General features: G+C 36.2%; 2 protein-coding genes across 2 annotated transcripts; both read right to left on the reverse strand.

Annotated features, from left to right (window-relative positions):
* Positions 1 to 2,735: 2,735 nt before the first annotated feature.
* LOC141405434 (probable cytochrome P450 6a21) lies at positions 2,736 to 4,679 on the reverse strand. The gene is made up of 2 exons (XM_073989734.1): positions 3,500 to 4,679; positions 2,736 to 3,436 (listed from the first exon to the last, which is right to left on the reverse strand). Exons 1-2 carry the CDS (start codon positions 4,596 to 4,598, stop codon positions 3,018 to 3,020), a joined length of 1,518 nt encoding a protein of 505 aa, XP_073845835.1. The 5' UTR covers positions 4,599 to 4,679; the 3' UTR covers positions 2,736 to 3,017.
* Positions 4,680 to 10,358: 5,679 nt separating this feature from the next.
* LOC141387609 (cytochrome P450 6a9-like) lies at positions 10,359 to 14,760 on the reverse strand. Its single transcript, XM_073957519.1, has 2 exons — positions 13,564 to 14,760; positions 10,359 to 10,814 (listed from the first exon to the last, which is right to left on the reverse strand). The coding sequence occupies exons 1-2, from the start codon at positions 14,657 to 14,659 to the stop codon at positions 10,396 to 10,398; spliced, it is 1,515 nt and encodes a 504-aa protein (XP_073813620.1). The 5' UTR covers positions 14,660 to 14,760; the 3' UTR covers positions 10,359 to 10,395.
* Between the last annotated feature and the right edge of the window lie 5,382 nt (positions 14,761 to 20,142).

Here is a 20,142-nt window from a genome sequence, read left to right on the forward strand (position 1 = left end):
AATATTTTTGGAGGCTTCATAATACCATTAAGCGTGGATTTTTAAAGAATATTTTTGGAGGCTCCATAATACCATTAAGCGTGGATTTTTAAAGAATATTTTTGGAGCGTGGATTTTTAAAGAATATTTTTGGAGGCTCCATAATACCATTAAGCGTGGATTTTTAAAGAATATTTTTGGAGCGTGGATTTTTAAAGAATATTTTTGGAGGCTCCATAATACCATTAAGCGTGGATTTTTAAAGAATATTTTTGGAGGCTCCATAATACCATTAAGCGTGGATTTTTAAAGAATATTTTTGGAGGCTCCATAATACCATTAAGCGTGGATTTTTAAAGAATATTTTTGGAGGCTCCATAATACCATTAAGCGTGGATTTTTAAAGAATATTTTTGGAGGCTCCATAATACCATTAAGCGTGGATTTTTAAAGATTATTTTTGGAGGCTCCATAATACCATTAAGCGTGGATTTTTAAAGAATATTTTTGGAGGCTCCATAATACCATTAAGCGTGGATTTTTAAAGAATATTTTTGGAGGCTTCATAATACCATTAAGCGTGGATTTTTAAAGAATATTTTTGGAGGCTCCATAATACCATTAAGCGTGGATTTTTAAAGAATATTTTTGGAGCGTGGATTTTTAAAGAATATTTTTGGAGGCTCCATAATACCATTAAGCGTGGATTTTTAAAGAATATTTTTGGAGCGTGGATTTTTAAAGAATATTTTTGGAGGCTCCATAATACCATTAAGCGTGGATTTTTAAAGAATATTTTTGGAGGCTCCATAATACCATTAAGCGTGGATTTTTAAAGAATATTTTTGGAGGCTCCATAATACCATTAAGCGTGGATTTTTAAAGAATATTTTTGGAGGCTCCATAATACCATTAAGCGTGGATTTTTAAAGAATATTTTTGGAGGCTCCATAATACCATTAAGCGTGGATTTTTAAAGATTATTTTTGGAGGCTCCATAATACCATTAAGCGTGGATTTTTAAAGAATATTTTTGGAGGCTCCATAATACCATTAAGCGTGGATTTTTAAAGAATATTTTTGGAGGCTCCATAATACCATTAAGCGTGGATTTTTAAAGAATATTTTTGGAGGCTCCATAATACCATTAAGCGTGGATTTTTAAAGAATATTTTTGGAGGCTCCATAATACCATTAAGCGTGGATTTTTAAAGATTATTTTTGGAGGCTCCATAATACCATTAAGCGTGGATTTTTAAAGAATATTTTTGGAGGCTCCATAATACCATTAAGCGTGGATTTTTAAAGAATATTTTTGGAGGCTTCATAATACCATTAAGCGTGGATTTTTAAAGAATATTTTTGGAGGCTCCATAATACCATTAAGCGTGGATTTTTAAAGAATATTTTTGGAGGCTCCATAATACCATTAAGCGTGGATTTTTAAAGAATATTTTTGGAGGCTCCATAATACCATTAAGCGTGGATTTTTAAAGAATATTTTTGGAGGCTCCATAATACCATTAAGCGTGGATTTTTAAAGAATATTTTTGGAGGCTCCATAATACCATTAAGCGTGGATTTTTAAAGAATATTTTTGGAGGCTCCATAATACCATTAAGCGTGGATTTTTAAAGAATATTTTTGGAGGCTCCATAATACCATTAAGCGTGGATTTTTAAAGAATATTTTTGGAGGCTCCATAATACCATTAAGCGTGGATTTTTAAAGAATATTTTTGGAGGCTCCATAATACCATTAAGCGTGGATTTTTAAAGAATATTTTTGGAGGCTCCATCATAATACCATTAAGCGTGGATTTTTAAAGAATATTTTTGGAGGCTCCATCATAATACCATTAAGCGTGGATTTTTAAAGAATATTTTTGGAGGCTCCATAATACCATTAAGCGTGGATTTTTAAAGAATATTTTTGGAGGCTCCATAATACCATTAAGCGTGGATTTTTAAAGAATATTTTTGGAGGCTCCATAATACCATTAAGCGTGGATTTTTAAAGAATATTTTTGGAGGCTCCATAATACCATTAAGCGTGGATTTTTAAAGAATATTTTTGGAGGCTCCATAATACCATTAAGCGTGGATTTTTAAAGAATATTTTTGGAGGCTCCATAATACCATTAAGCGTGGATTTTTAAAGAATATTTTTGGAGGCTCCATAATACCATTAAGCGTGGATTTTTAAAGAATATTTTTGGAGGCTCCATAATACCATTAAGCGTGGATTTTTAAAGAATATTTTTGGAGGCTCCATAATACCATTAAGCGTGGATTTTTAAAGAATATTTTTGGAGGCTCCATAATACCATTAAGCGTGGATTTTTAAAGAATATTTTTGGAGGCTCCATAATACCATTAAGCGTGGATTTTTAAAGAATATTTTTGGAGGCTCCATAATACCATTAAGCGTGGATTTTTAAAGAATATTTTTGGAGGCTCCATAATACCATTAAGCGTGGATTTTTAAAGAATATTTTTGGAGGCTCCATAATACCATTAAGCGTGGATTTTTAAAGAATATTTTTGGAGGCTCCATAATACCATTAAGCGTGGATTTTTAAAGAATATTTTTGGAGGCTCCATAATACCATTAAGCGTGGATTTTTAAAGAATATTTTTGGAGGCTCCATAATACGAATTTTTTAAGGGTTATAGTTATAGCCAACAAAATAAGTGTCCCGTAAAATTGCACGTTTTTGTTCTTAACAATTCTATTTCGTTGTAAACAGCCTCGACAGTGGTTAAAAATAAATATCAGTTTTTTTTTATTCAATTACATCATCATGAAGGTTGTTTGTACAAACATTAATTGTTGTTGTTATCTTATAAATATTCTCTAATTATCTTTGGTAAACATTTGTTTGTGTGTGATTGTTGCTGTTGTTGTTGTTGTTTATAATAAATAACATTACACGCAATCCAAGTCATGGCAATAATATCGTCGTCACTCTTTTTTAACTGTTATCGGGTTTCGTTCACTGTGAAAATTTTCAATGTCATGTTCTTCAACGTATCGCTTTAAATTCTAGTCACTTTAAGGGTTATACCCTTTTCCGAACTGATAAGGAAACTCTTTTTGTCATATTGCAATGGTATTTGGGTTTCGGAACAAACAGAAAATTTGAAATTTTTCAATAGCATCGTAAGGCCAATGGTTGTTTGCATTTTACCAAAACGCATGCCAATACAGTTGCGGGGACCCTCACCGAAGGGCATGTAGACCACCGAATCACGTTCAGCAATTTTATCGGGTGTAAAGTTGTCGGGATTGAATTTCTGCGGATTGGGGTAGTAACGTTCATCGTGATGGATACCCACAACGGGGATTAGGACAGGCATACCCTTCTTGATGACATATTTGGGATTGCCGGGCACAACATAGTCTTCCAAGGCTTGGCGATTGAGTACTGGGACCACGGTGTACATGCGCAGGGTTTCTAAAATAAAAAAAAAATATTTAAGAAATTTTTGTTAACATCAATTTAAGTTCCCTCACTTACCCGCAATAATCTGTTCCAAATAGGGCAAATCTTTCATACTTTCATAGCTAAATTTATTGTCATTTTTCTCAAACATATCCATTATCTCCTGTCTTGCCCGATCTTGCATATCCTGATTTTGGGCCAATTCATAGAGGGCAAAACCCATTGTGGTCGAAGAGGTTTCAAAGCCGGCATTAAAGAACACATGGGCCTGGGCGGTAATCTCTTCCATGGTCAAATTTGTCAAATCCTCACCATGTTCGGATTTAATTAACTTTTTGTTCTTCAAGTCGATTAACATGTCCATAAAATCGTTTCTTCGCACGTTGTTCTGCTCACGATATTCCACGGTTTCCTTGACAATACGCAAAAAGAATTGTATGACATCTTCGGTGAAGAGTTTCATCTTGAGGGCCTTGGCCACTTCGGGGAAACTGTTCATAAATGCCATTACCAAACGACCATGCCTTTGCTCCTCCAAACCCTTGCGACCAAATTCACGAAATACGGCATTGGGATTTTTCAAGCTATTACATTCAATGCCAAAGGCACAGGAACCGATGACATCGGTGGTGAAGCGGGCCAACATCTCCCTCATTTCTACCACAGGATTTTCATCGACAGCCTTACCCAACACCTCCACAAATTCATCACAGATCTGGGTTACAATGGGGAACATGAATTTCATTTTGCCCGAGGTAAAGGTGGGCGATAACTTGTTACGCATACGACGCCATTTATTGCCATCGATAAGGAACAGCTGACCAGATAGGGGGTCATCTTTGGGATTATGGAAGAAGCCACGATCGGTGAATTTGTTGAAATCCTTAATTAACACATTTTTGATTAAAGCTGGATCCAAGAGGAATGCCGAGGGTCTGTGGAAAAAATAGAAACCCAAAAAGGGACCGCTACCCTTGAACTTTTGATAGTATTCATTCCAGACATCACCAAAACTCTTGGTTTTACCCAAGCCCACCATATTTCCCAGCAACGGATGGGGTTCTTCATTTGTAATGCCTTGTGCCTTCCAATAGCTGGCACGTTTGCGGAATGACACGACCATATAGGTTATCAAACCCAAAAAGATATACAACAAGACCATAAAAATCGTCATGTTGCTGAGTGTTTTCTACGAATGCCGAACGTGTAACCAACCTCCGATCTTACCACCAAACCAAACTAAATGAAACTAAAACAATTTCTGGCCCAATCATTGCATTTATGCGGGTAAACGTTTCTAAAAAAATTGCCAAATCATTTCGTGTTTTTGGCCATCTAATGTTGATTTACTCGTTTCTGGTGAAGTATCGCTGGTGATAAGATAACTAAGGTGAGTGAATGAAAAATACGAAGAGAGAGAGAGCGAGAGTGAAAGTGAAACGAAGCGTAAATAGTTTTGTTTTTGTTATGATGGCCAAAAGAGACGAGAACTGGCTAACAATATTTCCATAACGTACGAAACAGGTAAGTTTCCAACTAAACTGGTACTTTTTTTAAATCACACGAAAATGTCCATTTCGTTTGGATATTGAGACCACAACCCCCAAAATACCGAAAATCAGGGGGTACCCTTCTATGGGGGCTATATTAAAACGTGGACCTATACAGACAAAGTTCAGGTGGAACGGTGGTGGATACCCCCCACGAGGTCCAAATAACAAATTCCATGCATTTCGGTTTGATAATGACGCTGAAACCTTCAAAATACCGAAAATCCGAAGGGTACGTTCTATGGGGGCTATATGAAGAAGTGGACCTATAACAACAATTTTTTGCAGGAAAGTTTTATACCCCAGCGAAGACTAAATACCAAATTTCAAATTTACATTTTGGTTGGATATTGAGGCCACAACCTTTAAAATACCGAAAATGGGGGCTATACGAAAACGTGGAGCTATACTGATAATTCCCTTCTGAAATGTTCTATACCACCATCGAAGGCTGAGTACAGACATTTTGGGTGGATATTGAGACTGTACTTACTTACTTACTTAGCTGGCCCATTACAGAACATTTGTTCCATAGACCGAACTAAGAAAAGATCTCCAATTGTCTCTGTTTTTCGCCAACTTTCTGGAATACCGCGCCTTGTCATCTTTTCATCCACTTGTTTGCGCCATGTATTCTGTGGCCTGCTATTTCTGCGTGCACCGCCATGTGGCTCGAATTTATACGTCTTTTTAGCGGGTTCATCATCGCTCATTCTTATTATATGGCCTAGCCAATGCAATCGCTGCATCTCGATACGTTTAACTATATTGATGTCGTTGTATAGCAGATACAGCTCATACGACGTCGATATTCACCGTCAACGCAGGTTGGTCCGTAGATCTTTCGAAGAATTTTTCTTTCAAACACGCCAATCAGTGCCTTATCTGCTTGTGCAAGTACCCATGCTTCTGAACCATACATCAGCACGGGTAGTATCAGTGTTTTGTAAAGCGTTATTTTTGTTTGACGAGATGTGGCTTTGTTTTTAAACTGCTTACTTAAGCCGAAGTAGCATCTGTTAGCCAATACAATTCTTCTTTTTATTTCACAACTGATGTCATTTGTTGTGTTTACAGCGTGCCAAGATATACGAAGTCTTTTACTACATCAAAATTATGGGAACCAACTTCAACAGTTGGTCCGATCTCAATGGACGCATTGCGCATCGACACCATGAACTTGGTCTTCTTGCCGTTTACCGCCAGACCCACTTTAGCAGATTCTCCTTCGACTTGCATAAAGGTGTCAGTTACTTATTTTACTGATCGTCCCATGATGTCTATATCATCAGTATAAGCAAGTAACATGTGGCTTTTGGTGTAGATTGTGTCACTTCTTTTGACTTTGCCTCTCGTATAACCTCTTCTAGCAGGATGTTGAAAAGATCACACGAAAGACTGTTTCCTTGGTACAAAACTCTTCGGATAGGTTCTTTCCCTTCCGAAGATTTTGTGTCAGTTAGAGTCATTTTACAAAGTCGAATGAGCTTTGCGGGGATACCAAATTCAGACATGGTTTTAAACGTAGCTGGTTGTCGAAGGCGGCTTTATAATCGACAAAAAGGTGGTAGATGTCGATCTGCATCTCTTGGGTCTTCACCAGGATTTGCCGCAGGGTAAATATCTAGTCAATTGCCAGTTCTAAAGTTGGTCCAATTATTTCGTTGACCATGGGCTTTAGTCGTTCGCACAATATCTCTGATAGGTAGGCGATAGGGAGAAAACTTATGCCCCAATAGTTTGAGCATAAAGTCTTATCTCCTTTCTTATGGACGGGACACAGGATGCTCAGATTCCAATCGTCGGGTACGCGTTCTTCCTGCCAGAGGGAGCTAGCTAGCTGATGCATACACCTTATCAGCGTGTCGCCTCCGGTTTTAAACATCTCGGCTGGTAGGCCATCAGCTCCGACTGCCTTATTATTCTTTAGCCGGTTTATTGCTGTCTTTACCTCATCTTGGCTGGGTGATATACATTCAATACCATCTTCTGGTATTGGATCTGTGGTATCTTAGTCGACTTCGCTACTATTGGATACCGACTGTTTGGAAAAATGCTCTTTCCATATCCTTAGCACACTATCTGTATCAGTTACCAGATTACCTTGCTGGTCTCTACAGGAGGATGTGTCAGTTCCAAAGCCATTAGTCTGATGTTTCACTCTTTGGTAGAATTTTCGGACTTCATTCTGTCTCCAGTACATCTCGATTTGTTCACACTCCCGCTTTTCCATCTCTCTCTTTTTCCTGCGGAAAAGTCGTTCCTCCTCTCTTTTTCTCCCGATACCTCTCTCGTGCGCTACGCGTTGCTACTGATTGTAAAGTAGCCCTATATGCCTCATTATTCTCTTCAGTAGCAGCACGACACTCCTGGTCATACCATCGAATCCTTGGTGGAGATCTCTGGTATCCAAGTACCGGTTTTGCGGCTGTTTGCATGGGCAATGTTTTACCATTGTCTTAATATGTTATCGGGACGAGGAGTTCTTTGATTAAGCAGTTGGCCCAGAGTTGAGTGGAGTATGCTGTGGCTATCTGTTGTAATTGCAGCTAACCGATGTCCAACTTCCGTGTTGTGTCTTTTCGCACTTTGTTTGCTATGTTTAATCTGGTACGTACCTTTGCTGCAACAAGGTAGTGGTCCGAGTCTATGTTTGCACCTCGGAACGACTGTACATCCAACACGCTTGATGCATGTCTTCCATCTATCACAACGTGATCAATTTGATTTCTTGTTCTTTGATCTGGCGACGCCAGGTGCCCTTATGAATATCGGGATGCTTAAATCTTTTACTGCTAACTACCATGTTTCTTGCAGCTCCAAAGTCTATCAACCTCATACCATTGTCAGATGATTCACTATGGAGACTGAATTTCCCGACTGTTGGGCCAAAGATAATCTCCTTTCCAATTTTGGCATTATAATCGCCTAGTGTAATTTTAATGTCATGGGCAGGGCAACGGTCATAACTTTCTTCTAAGCGCTCGTAAAATATATCTTTGGTCTGTTCGTCCTTGTCTTCAGTGGGAGCATGAGCGCAAATAAAGCTGATGTTGAAGAATGTTGCTTTTAATCGAATTGCAGAGAGTGCTCCATTCACTGGGGTGAAGCTGGAGACCAGATGTTTTAATCTCCGACCAAATACAAATCCGCAACCCAAATTCATGCTTTGTGTCATGGCAGCAATAATACAGTGCGTCACCTTTAGGTGTTGTTGTGTCGCCTTTCCCGTTCCATCGTATTTCCTGTATGGCAGTGATGTCGGCCTTGTACTTTTCCAGAACATCTGCCAATGCATAAACTGCACCTTCTCTATAATGAGTGCGAACATTCCAGGTGCAGATTCGCAGATCATGGTCCTTTAAACGTTTGCGTGGTTCGTCAACTTTAGAGGGGTTTGTTGTTCTTTTCTTTCATTTTTTCATAGTAGGCTGTTTTTTCTAGGGGAGGGTTACTTTCCCGACGCCCAAACCCAAGTTTTTAACGTTCTTATGGGTGAACGGGCGGCACATGTTAGCTCACTACCTTCAACGGGTGTTAAAGGCAGTTCCCCAGGTGACACCACGGGGAGGTCAGTATCCACTTGAGATGAAAGAGGGACCAAGATAAATCCTGGGCTTTACCATGTTAAGGCCAGTCAGGACAGTTCCTTGGTATCTTCCATCCCCTACGTCACCCATCAAATTATATCTCGGTTAAAAATTGTAGCTAAAATCCTCAAAATACCGAAAATCGGATTGTGCCGTAATATGGGGGTTATACCAAAACATCGACGGTCTATGTTGACAATTTTTGGTGTGGATGTTTTTGACCTTTGGGGACCTCAAATATCAAATTGCAGATAGTTCGGTTAAAATTTCTAGCTAAAATCCTCAAAATAGCCGAAATCGGAGATACCGTTATATAGGGGTTATACCAAAACATCGAAGTCCTATGTTAACAATTTTTGTGACCACAATTAAATTACAGACAGATCGGTTAAATATTGTAGCTAAAATCCTCAAAATACCGAAAATCTGGGAGATTCGATATATGGGAGCTATACCAAAACATGGACCTTAAGCCCCCCAAGATTCTTTAATGCGGGGGACAAAAGCGGAATCAATCTGCACGTTAATTGCCTCGCGGAACTCTGACACCCTGCCCATTTTTCAGACTTCGGACACGATGTGGCTGGCTAACGACAGGTCGAGAACTTTGGCGAGTGATGTCATATGTAAGAGTAGGTAACACGATGGTGAACTGTGACACTCTCCCCTAATTCTGGTAGGGGTTTCCTCATTGACCGTGCAAAATTTAGAGCAATCAATCGTATGCCACAAATCGTGATGACGAGCATGAATGCCCCCAAAGATTGGTGCAATAGTAAAGTTAATACCCACCTTCACTTCTAGTGCCATCTCTTCTCAGTACGTTGTAAACATCATCATGCTACAAGCTGTTTTTGTTGTTGAGTTTGCCTTCCTTATTTATAAATATTTGCATATTATTTAATTAAAAATACATATATCAGAAACAGTGTTACTCTATTAACCGTGAAAATCGTTTATCCGTAATGCTTCTGATCCCGATTATTACGAATAATCGAGGTCCGACTGTATTTCAATTAAAATTATATTGTTGCTCAGTGTAGATAGATAGTCCAGCCCCGAAAAAGCTTTTTAATTAATATGTGTGCGTGTGTGTTTTTTGTTGTCAAATTAATATTTGTTTGTTGTTATTGTGTTTTTTGCGTCGCATTTGCTTTCTAATGGAATGAAAAAAAAAAAAATGTTTGGGCTATTGTGGGCCTTGAACGCTGTCAAGGTTATCCAAAAAAGCAACAACAACATCAAAATAACAACAATAATAAATAAGTTTAATTATGAGAACCAAAATTATCATTAAAATGGTCATCACAATAATACAAATAAATGAAAAGTTTACAGTGGAACACTGTTTGAACGAAATTTAGTTATGAGAACCTAAATGATCATTACAATGGTCATCAAAATAATACAAATAAATAAAAAGTTTACAGTGGAACACTGTTCCAAGGAATTATTAGAATTATAGGAATTATAAAAAAATAAAAAATTCTAAAACAATATTGAAACCAAAGAACTAGACACAACTATATTAATATCACTAATACATGGGACTAATATTTCAGTATCAAGTAAACTGTTCCGGCTGAGTTCCACTGTTTGCTTTTAAAAGAGATTTTTTATTTCATGAGATAACCTACCCCAATCAGATTTAAGTTCGTTGATTCATTTGGGTGAGTAGTTTTTTTATTCATTAGAAAATAACTTTCGTTATGCGGACTTTTCCCTTTCACCAACTTTCGCCCCCTGGCACTCTGTTATACATCCCTCCCATAATGAAAGAAAACCACTTGATACTTACATTTATTTTGTTATAAATTTATTTTATCTCCTCTCAAACTTTCTCCACCTTTAAATAAACACCAGACTCTGCCGATACAAAAAGATTTTTCTTATCCAATTTCATGGGAATTGTTGTCTTCTCACAAACGGAAAATTTGAAATTTTTCAGCATCAACGCTAATCCAATCTTTGTTTGCATTTTACCAAAACGCATACCAATACAGGTGCGTGGTCCATCGCCAAACGAAAGATTTACCACCGAATCACGAGCAGACACTTTCTCAGGTGCAAAGTTATCCGGATTGAAAACATTTGGCTCGGGGTAATAACGTTCATCGCGATGTATGGCTCCAGCAGGTATTATAATTGGCATACCTTTCTTTATTACCAGCTTACTGTGACCGGGTACAGCATAATCTTCAAGAGCCTGGCGATTCAGGAACACCACAATGGTATAAAGACGTATGGTTTCTGGAAGGATTTGAAGGGGGTAAATCCACGATTATTGCCTTGAAAATATTATTTAAAAAATCCACGATTATTGCCTTGAAAATATTATTTAAAAAATCCACGATTATTGCCTTGAAAATATTATTTAAAAAATCCACGATTATTGCCTTGAAAATATTATTTAAAAAATCCACGATTATTGCCTTGAAAATATTATTTAAAAAATCCACGATTATTGCCTTGAAAATATTATTTAAAAAATCCACGATTATTGCCTTGAAAATATTATTTAAAAAATCCACGATTATTGCCTTGAAAATATTATTTAAAAAATCCACGATTATTGCCTTGAAAATATTATTTAAAAAATCCACGATTATTGCCTTGAAAATATTATTTAAAAAATCCACGATTATTGCCTTGAAAATATTATTTAAAAAATCCACGATTATTGCCTTGAAAATATTATTTAAAAAATCCACGATTATTGCCTTGAAAATATTATTTAAAAAATCCACGATTATTGCCTTGAAAATATTATTTAAAAAATCCACGATTATTGCCTTGAAAATATTATTTAAAAAATCCACGATTATTGCCTTGAAAATATTATTTAAAAAATCCACGATTATTGCCTTGAAAATATTATTTAAAAAATCCACGATTATTGCCTTGAAAATATTATTTAAAAAATCCACGATTATTGCCTTGAAAATATTATTTAAAAAATCCACGATTATTGCCTTGAAAATATTATTTAAAAAATCCACGATTATTGCCTTGAAAATATTATTTAAAAAATCCACGATTATTGCCTTGAAAATATTATTTAAAAAATCCACGATTATTGCCTTGAAAATATTATTTAAAAAATCCACGATTATTGCCTTGAAAATATTATTTAAAAAATCCACGATTATTGCCTTGAAAATATTATTTAAAAAATCCACGATTATTGCCTTGAAAATATTATTTAAAAAATCCACGATTATTGCCTTGAAAATATTATTTAAAAAATCCACGATTATTGCCTTGAAAATATTATTTAAAAAATCCACGATTATTGCCTTGAAAATATTATTTAAAAAATCCACGATTATTGCCTTGAAAATATTATTTAAAAAATCCACGATTATTGCCTTGAAAATATTATTTAAAAAATCCACGATTATTGCCTTGAAAATATTATTTAAAAAATCCACGATTATTGCCTTGAAAATATTATTTAAAAAATCCACGATTATTGCCTTGAAAATATTATTTAAAAAATCCACGATTATTGCCTTGAAAATATTATTTAAAAAATCCACGATTATTGCCTTGAAAATATTATTTAAAAAATCCACGATTATTGCCTTGAAAATATTATTTAAAAAATCCACGATTATTGCCTTGAAAATATTATTTAAAAAATCCACGATTATTGCCTTGAAAATATTATTTAAAAAATCCACGATTATTGCCTTGAAAATATTATTTAAAAAATCCACGATTATTGCCTTGAAAATATTATTTAAAAAATCCACGATTATTGCCTTGAAAATATTATTTAAAAAATCCACGATTATTGCCTTGAAAATATTATTTAAAAAATCCACGATTATTGCCTTGAAAATATTATTTAAAAAATCCACGATTATTGCCTTGAAAATATTATTTAAAAAATCCACGATTATTGCCTTGAAAATATTATTTAAAAAATCCACGATTATTGCCTTGAAAATATTATTTAAAAAATCCACGATTATTGCCTTGAAAATATTATTTAAAAAATCCACGATTATTGCCTTGAAAATATTATTTAAAAAATCCACGATTATTGCCTTGAAAATATTATTTAAAAAATCCACGATTATTGCCTTGAAAATATTATTTAAAAAATCCACGATTATTGCCTTGAAAATATTATTTAAAAAATCCACGATTATTGCCTTGAAAATATTATTTAAAAAATCCACGATTATTGCCTTGAAAATATTATTTAAAAAATCCACGATTATTGCCTTGAAAATATTATTTAAAAATCCACGATTATTGCCTTGAAAATATTATTTAAAAAATCCACGATTATTGCCTTGAAAATATTATTTAAAAAATCCACGATTATTGCCTTGAAAATATTATTTAAAAAATCCACGATTATTGCCTTGAAAATATTATTTAAAAAATCCACGATTATTGCCTTGAAAATATTATTTAAAAAATCCACGATTATTGCCTTGAAAATATTATTTAAAAAATCCACGATTATTGCCTTGAAAATATTATTTAAAAAATCCACGATTATTGCCTTGAAAATATTATTTAAAAAATCCACGATTATTGCCTTGAAAATATTATTTAAAAAATCCGCGATTATTGCCTTGAAACTATTATTTAAAAAATCCACGATTATTGCCTTGAAAATATTATTTAAAAAATCCACGATTATTGCCTTGAAAAATATTATTTAAAAAATCCACGATTATTGCCTTGAAAATATTATTTAAAAAATCCACGATTATTGCCTTGAAAATATTATTTAAAAAATCCACGACTATTGCCTTGAAAATATTATTTAAAAAATCCACGATTATTGCCTTGAAAATATTATTTAAAAAATCCACGATTATTGCCTTGAAAATATTATTTAAAAAATCCACGATTATTGCCTTGAAAATATTATTTAAAAAATCCACGATTATTGTCAAAAAAATATTGTAAAAAATCCACCATTATTACTGAGATAAGATTTTTTTCCATTTTCTCATAACCCATCTTAACCACCTACCTTGCAAAATTTGTTCCAAATACACCATTTCGTTGAGGCACTCATAGCTGAACTGCTTATGATTACCCAACACGTACTCGATTTCTTCTCTGGCTCTATCCTGGATCTCCTGATTTTGTGCCAATTCATATAGGGCAAAACTTATGGTTGTTGAGGATGTTTCAAACCCGGCCAAGATGAACACAAAAGCCTGAGCAGCCATTTGACCAAATGTCAAATTCGTCAAATCTTCACCATCTTCGGATTTCATCAACTTATTGTTCTTCATTTCAATTAACATATCCATAAAATCATTACGTTTGATGTTATTTTTCTCGCGCATCTCTACGGTATCCCTGACAATGTCCATAAAGAATTTTTCCACATCGGGCATTGTTTCGGTTACACGCAGACGATGGGCCAAATCGGGGAAACCAAAACGCAAGGCCAAACCCAAAATGCCATATCTTTGCACCACAAAAGCACGGCGACACATGTTACGGAATTCAGGGTTTTTACCCTTCAAACAATTCATTTCCAAACCAAAGGCACAGCTACCAATGACATCGATGGTGAAACAGGCCGCCAAGTCCTTAACATCGACATGGGGATCTGTTTGAATTGTTTCTTCGACAACTTCGATCATATCCTGGCCCAGTTTGGTAACAAACGGAAACATGCCTTTCATTTTACCCGAAGTAAAGGTGGGTGTTAATTTGGTACGCATATTTCGCCATTTGTTGCCATCTAAATTGAAGAGATTACCGGACAGAGGATCATCTTCTTCATTGCAATACAAACCACGATCGGTAAATTTGGAGAAATCCTTAATGAGAATTTGTTTCAGCAGTTGTGGATCGGTAACAAAGGCTGCAGGTTTGGTAAACCAATAGAAACCCACAAATGGTCCTGCATTTTTATACTTTTCATAATATTCGCGCAGGATTTGTTCAACCGGCTTTGTGGTCATTGCTCCACCCAGGCTGCCCAGTAACCAGTTTGGCTTATCACAGGGCACACCCTGAGACTCCCAGTAAGTGTAGCGCTTGTGCAGCAAATGGCCCACATAAATCAGTAGAAGGACAACAGTGGCCAATAGGATTGTGGCGATATCCATATTTGAGTGTTTTTATTTTTGCCTTTGCCTTGACCCGATGTCTGTATCGAACTTTACGACATGCACTCTGCTAAAAATCAATTAAAACTGAAAAATATTCTGTGACAACAACAAGTTATAAAGCTTCCCTTGTTTGATGAAATTTCTCAATGTAATTTCAATTTGCGAGCGCCGAAGAAGAAATTTTTGCTTTTGTTGTGTTTTCTATCTATTTACGGAGAGATGCAAGTAAATTTTATTGTTTTGCCGGTAAATCTGGAATGCAATGACACACCTTGACACTCACTTTGTCTGGAAGACTGGGTCAGCAAATAAAAACAAAAGTAAAATGATTTTTTGAAAATATTTAGAACGTTTGAATTTGTTATGTTATATTATATTTAAATTTAATTGATTGATAAACACAGTGACACAATGTTATAAGGAACGCTGAGAGTAACTGAGCTTTTTATGCATACAAGGGTTCATTCTAAACGTTGTTTACTGTAGATTTAATTAAATCATTAAGGCTGAGGTCGTTTTGAATGTAAAGAAAACTGAATGCAATCAGTTGAAATGGTAATGCGTATGATACCCTGCACTTTCTTCGGCAAGAAATCCACGGTTAATTGTTCTCTTGGTGCGGTCCTAAAAATCTAAAAAAGTATGCAATTAATAGCTACATTTTCTATTGAGTTATTGTCCCAAAAATATTCCATAAAAAATCAGGAATATTGTCATAAAAATATTCCTTTAAAAAGCCAGTATTATTATTTTTGGGAAAATAATCGTGGTATTTAAAACTAATATTTTTGGGATAATAATCGTGGATTTTAAAAGAAATATTTCTGGGACAATAATAGTGAATATTTTTAAGGCCATAGTTGTGGATTTTTTAAGGAATATTTTTAGGACCATAGTCGTGGATTTTTAAGGACTGTTTTTGGGACAATAATCGTTGACTTTTATTTAATATTTTTGCGAAAATAATCGTGGATTTTTTAATAATATTTTTGGGACCATTACGTAGATTTTTATTAATATTTACAATCGTGGATTTTTTAATAAAATTTTTGTGACATTTTTTTAAATAATAGTTTTTAGACATTAACTTGGATTTTTAAATAATTACTTTTACAATATTTCAAAAATTATATTAAAATATTTTGAAACAATATCGTGGAGTTTTTTTCAATAATATTTTTGAGAAAATATTGGTAATTTTTATACCCTCCACCATATGGAGGGTATAATTAAATTTGTCATTCCGTTTGTAACACATCGAATTATTCGTCGAAGACCCTATATATTATATATATTATTGATCAGCATAAAATTCTATGTCGATTTGACCATGTCCGTCTGTCCGTCCGTCCGTCTGTCTGTTGAAATCAAGATACAGCTCGCAATTGTAAAGATAGAGATTCAAAATTTGGTACAGAAGTTTTTATTACTTGCAGGATGGTTGGTATTGAAAATGGTAGAACGGTACCTCCCGATTTTCGGTATTTTTAAGGTTTTAGCTTCATTATCCTACCAAAATGGCTGAGATTTGGTACGTAGTCTTCCTTAGGGGTATAAAACTTTCCCCCAGAATTTTGTCGGTATCGGTCCACACCTTCATATAGCCCCCATAGAACGGTACCTCCCGATTTTCGGTATTTTTAAGGTTTTAGCTTCATTATCCTACCAAAATGGCTGAAATTTGGTACATAGTCTTCTTTAGGGGCATAAAACTTTCCCCCCGAATTTTTTCGGTATCGGCCCACACCTTCATATAGCCCCCATAGAACGGTACCTACCGATTTTCGGTATTTTTAAGGTTTTAGCTTCATTATCCTACCAAAATGGCTGAAATTTGGTACATAGTCTTCTTTAGGGGTATAAAACTTTCCCCCCGAATTTTTTCGGTATCGGTCCACACCTTCATATAGCCCCCATAGAACGGTACCTCCCGATTTTCGGTATTTTTAAGGTTTTAGCTTCATTATCCTACCAAAATGGCTGAAATTGGGTACGTAGTCTTCTTTAGGGGTCCACACCTTCATATAGCCCCCATAGAACGGTACCTCCCGATTTTCGGTATTTTTAAGGTTTTAGCTTTACTATCCCACCAAAATGGCTGAAATTGGGTGCGTAGTCTTCTTTAGGGGTACAAAACTTTGCCCCAGAATTTTGTCGGTATCGGTCCACACCTTCATATAGCCCCCATATAACGGTACCTCCCGATTTTCGGTATTTTTAAGGTTTTAGCTTCATTATCCTACCAAAATGGCTGAAATTTGGTACATAGTCTTCTTTAGGGGCATAAAACTTTCCCCCCGAATTTTTTCGGTATCGGCCCACACCTTCATATAGCCCCCATAGTACGGTACCTCCCGATTTTCGGTATTTTTAAGGTTTTAGCTTCATTATCCTACCAAAATGGCTGAAATTTGGTACATAGTCTTCTTTAGGGGTATAAAACTTTCCCCCCGAATTTTTTCGGTATCGGTCCACACCTTCATATAGCCCCCATAGAACGGTACCTCCCGATTTTCGGTATTTTTAAGGTTTTAGCTTCATTATCCACCAAAATGGCTGAAATTGGGTACGTAGTCTTCTTTAGAGGTCCACACCTTCATATAGCCCCATAGAGCGGTACCTCCCGATTTTCGGTATTTTTAAGGTTTTAGCTTCATTATCCTACCAAAATGGCTGAAATTTGGTACTTAGTCTTCTTTAGGGGTATAAAACTTTCCCCCCGAATTTTTTCGGTATCGGTCCACACCTTCATATAGCCCCCATAGAACGGTACCTCCCGATTTTCGGTATTTTTAAGGTTTTAGCTTCATTATCCACCAAAATGGCTGAAATTGGGTACGTAGTCTTCTTTAGGGGTCCACACCTTCATATAGCCCCCATAGAACGGTACCTCCCGATTTTCGGTATTTTTAAGGTTTTAGCTTCATTATCCTACCAAAATGGCTGAAATTTGGTACATAGTCTTCTTTAGGGGCATAAAACTTTCCCCCCGAATTTTTTCGGTATCGGCCCACACCTTCATATAGCCCCCATAGAACGGTACCTACCGATTTTCGGTATTTTTAAGGTTTTAGCTTCATTATCCTACCAAAATGGCTGAAATTTGGTACATAGTCTTCTTTAGGGGTCCACACCTTCATATAGCCCCCATAGAACGGTACCTCCCGATTTTCGGTATTTTTAAGGTTTTAGCTTTATTATCCCACCAAAATGGCTGAAATTGGGTGCGTAGTCTTCTTTAGGGGTACAAAACTTTGCCCCAGAATTTTGTCGGTATCGGTCCACACCTTCATATAGCCCCCATATAACGGAACCTCCCGATTTTCGGTATTTTTAAGGTTTTAGCTTCATTATCCTACCAAAATGGCTGAAATTTGGTACATAGTCTTCTTTAGGGGCATAAAACTTTCCCCCCGAATTTTTTCGGTATCGGCCCACACCTTCATATAGCCCCATAGTACGGTACCTCCCGATTTTCGGTATTTTTAAGGTTTTAGCTTCATTATCCTACCAAAATGGCTGAAATTTGGTACATAGTCTTCTTTAGGGGTATAAAACTTTCCCCCCGAATTTTTTCGGTATCGGTCCACACCTTCATATAGCCCCCATAGAACGGTACCTCCCGATTTTCGGTATTTTTAAGGTTTTAGCTTCATTATCCACCAAAATGGCTGAAATTGGGTACGTAGTCTTCTTTAGAGGTCCACACCTTCATATAGCCCCCATAGAGCGGTACCTCCCGATTTTCGGTATTTTTAAGGTTTTAGCTTCATTATCCTACCAAAATGGCTGAAATTTGGTACTTAGTCTTCTTTAGGGGTATAAAACTTTCCCCCCGAATTTTTTCGGTATCGGTCCACACCTTCATATAGCCCCCATAGAACGGTACCTCCCGATTTTCGGTATTTTTAAGGTTTTAGCTTCATTATCCACCAAAATGGCTGAAATTGGGTACGTAGTCTTCTTTAGAGGTCCACACCTTCATATAGCCCCCATAGAGCGGTACCTCCCGATTTTCGGTATTTTTAAGGTTTTAGCTTCATTATCCTACCAAAATGGCTGAAATTTGGTACTTAGTCTTCTTTAGGGGTATAAAACTTTCCCCCCGAATTTTTTCGGTATCGGTCCACACCTTCATATAGCCCCCATAGAACGGTACCTCCCGATTTTCGGTATTTTTAAGGTTTTAGCTTCATTATCCTACCAAAATGGCTGAAATTGGGTACGTAGTCTTCTTTAGAAGTCCACACCTTCATATAGCCCCCATAGAACGGTACCTCCCGATTTTCGGTATTTTTAAGGTTTTAGCTGTATTATCCCACCAAAATGGCTGAAATTGGGTGCGTAGTCTTCTTTAGGGGTACAAAACTTTGCCCCAGAATTTTGTCGGTATCGGTCCACACCTTCATATAGCCCCCATATAACGGTACCTCCCGATTTTCGGTATTTTTAAGGTTTTAGCTTCATTATCCTACCAAAATGGCTGAAATTTGGTACATAGTCTTCTTTAGGGGCATAAAACTTTCCCCCCAAATTTTTTCGGTATCGGCCCACACCTTCATATAGCCCCCATAGTACGGTACCTCCCGATTTTCGGTATTTTTAAGGTTTTAGCTTCATTATCCTACCAAAATGGCTGAAATTTGGTACATAGTCTTCTTTAGGGGTATAAAACTTTCCCCCCGAATTTTTTCGGTATCGGTCCACACCTTCATATAGCCCCCATAGAACGGTACCTCCCGATTTTCGGTATTTTTAAGGTTTTAGCTTCATTATCCTACCAAAATGGCTGAAATTGGGTACGTAGTCTTCTTTAGAGGTCCACACCTTCATATAGCCCCCATAGAGCGGTACCTCCCGATTTTCGGTATTTTTAAGGTTTTAGCTTCATTATCCTACCAAAATGGCTGAAATTTGGTACTTAGTCTTCTTTAGGGGTATAAAACTTTCCCCCCGAATTTTTTCGGTATCGGTCCACACCTTCATATAGCCCCCAGAGAACGGTACCTCCCGATTTTCGGTATTTTTAAGGTTTTAGCTTTATTATCCCACCAAAATGGCTGAAATTGGGTGCGTAGTCTTCTTTATGGGTACAAAACTTTCCCCCAGAATTTTGTCGGTATCGGTCCACACCTTCATATAGCCCCCATATAACGGTACCTCCCGATTTTCGGTATTTTTAACGTTGTGGGCTCAATATTCCACCGAAATGGCTGAAATTTGGTATTTAGACTTCGTTGGGGGTACTCAAACTTCCCCTTTAAATTTGTCGGTATAGATCCACGCCTTCTTATAGCCCCCATGGAAAAGTACCTCCCAATTTTTCGTATTTTGAAGGTTGTGTCTTCAATATTACATAATATGGCTGAAATTTGGTATTTAGTCTTCAATGTGATATAAAACTGTTCGCCAGAAATATGTCTGTACTAGGGTTATGACTTTTTTACAACCTCGCATCCCTGTATCATATTTTGATGAAC

This window comes from Musca autumnalis, unplaced genomic scaffold (assembly GCF_047663935.1).
Source record: "Musca autumnalis isolate F117 unplaced genomic scaffold, ASM4766393v1 scaffold_5, whole genome shotgun sequence".
Lineage (NCBI taxonomy): Eukaryota > Metazoa > Arthropoda > Insecta > Diptera > Muscidae > Musca > Musca autumnalis.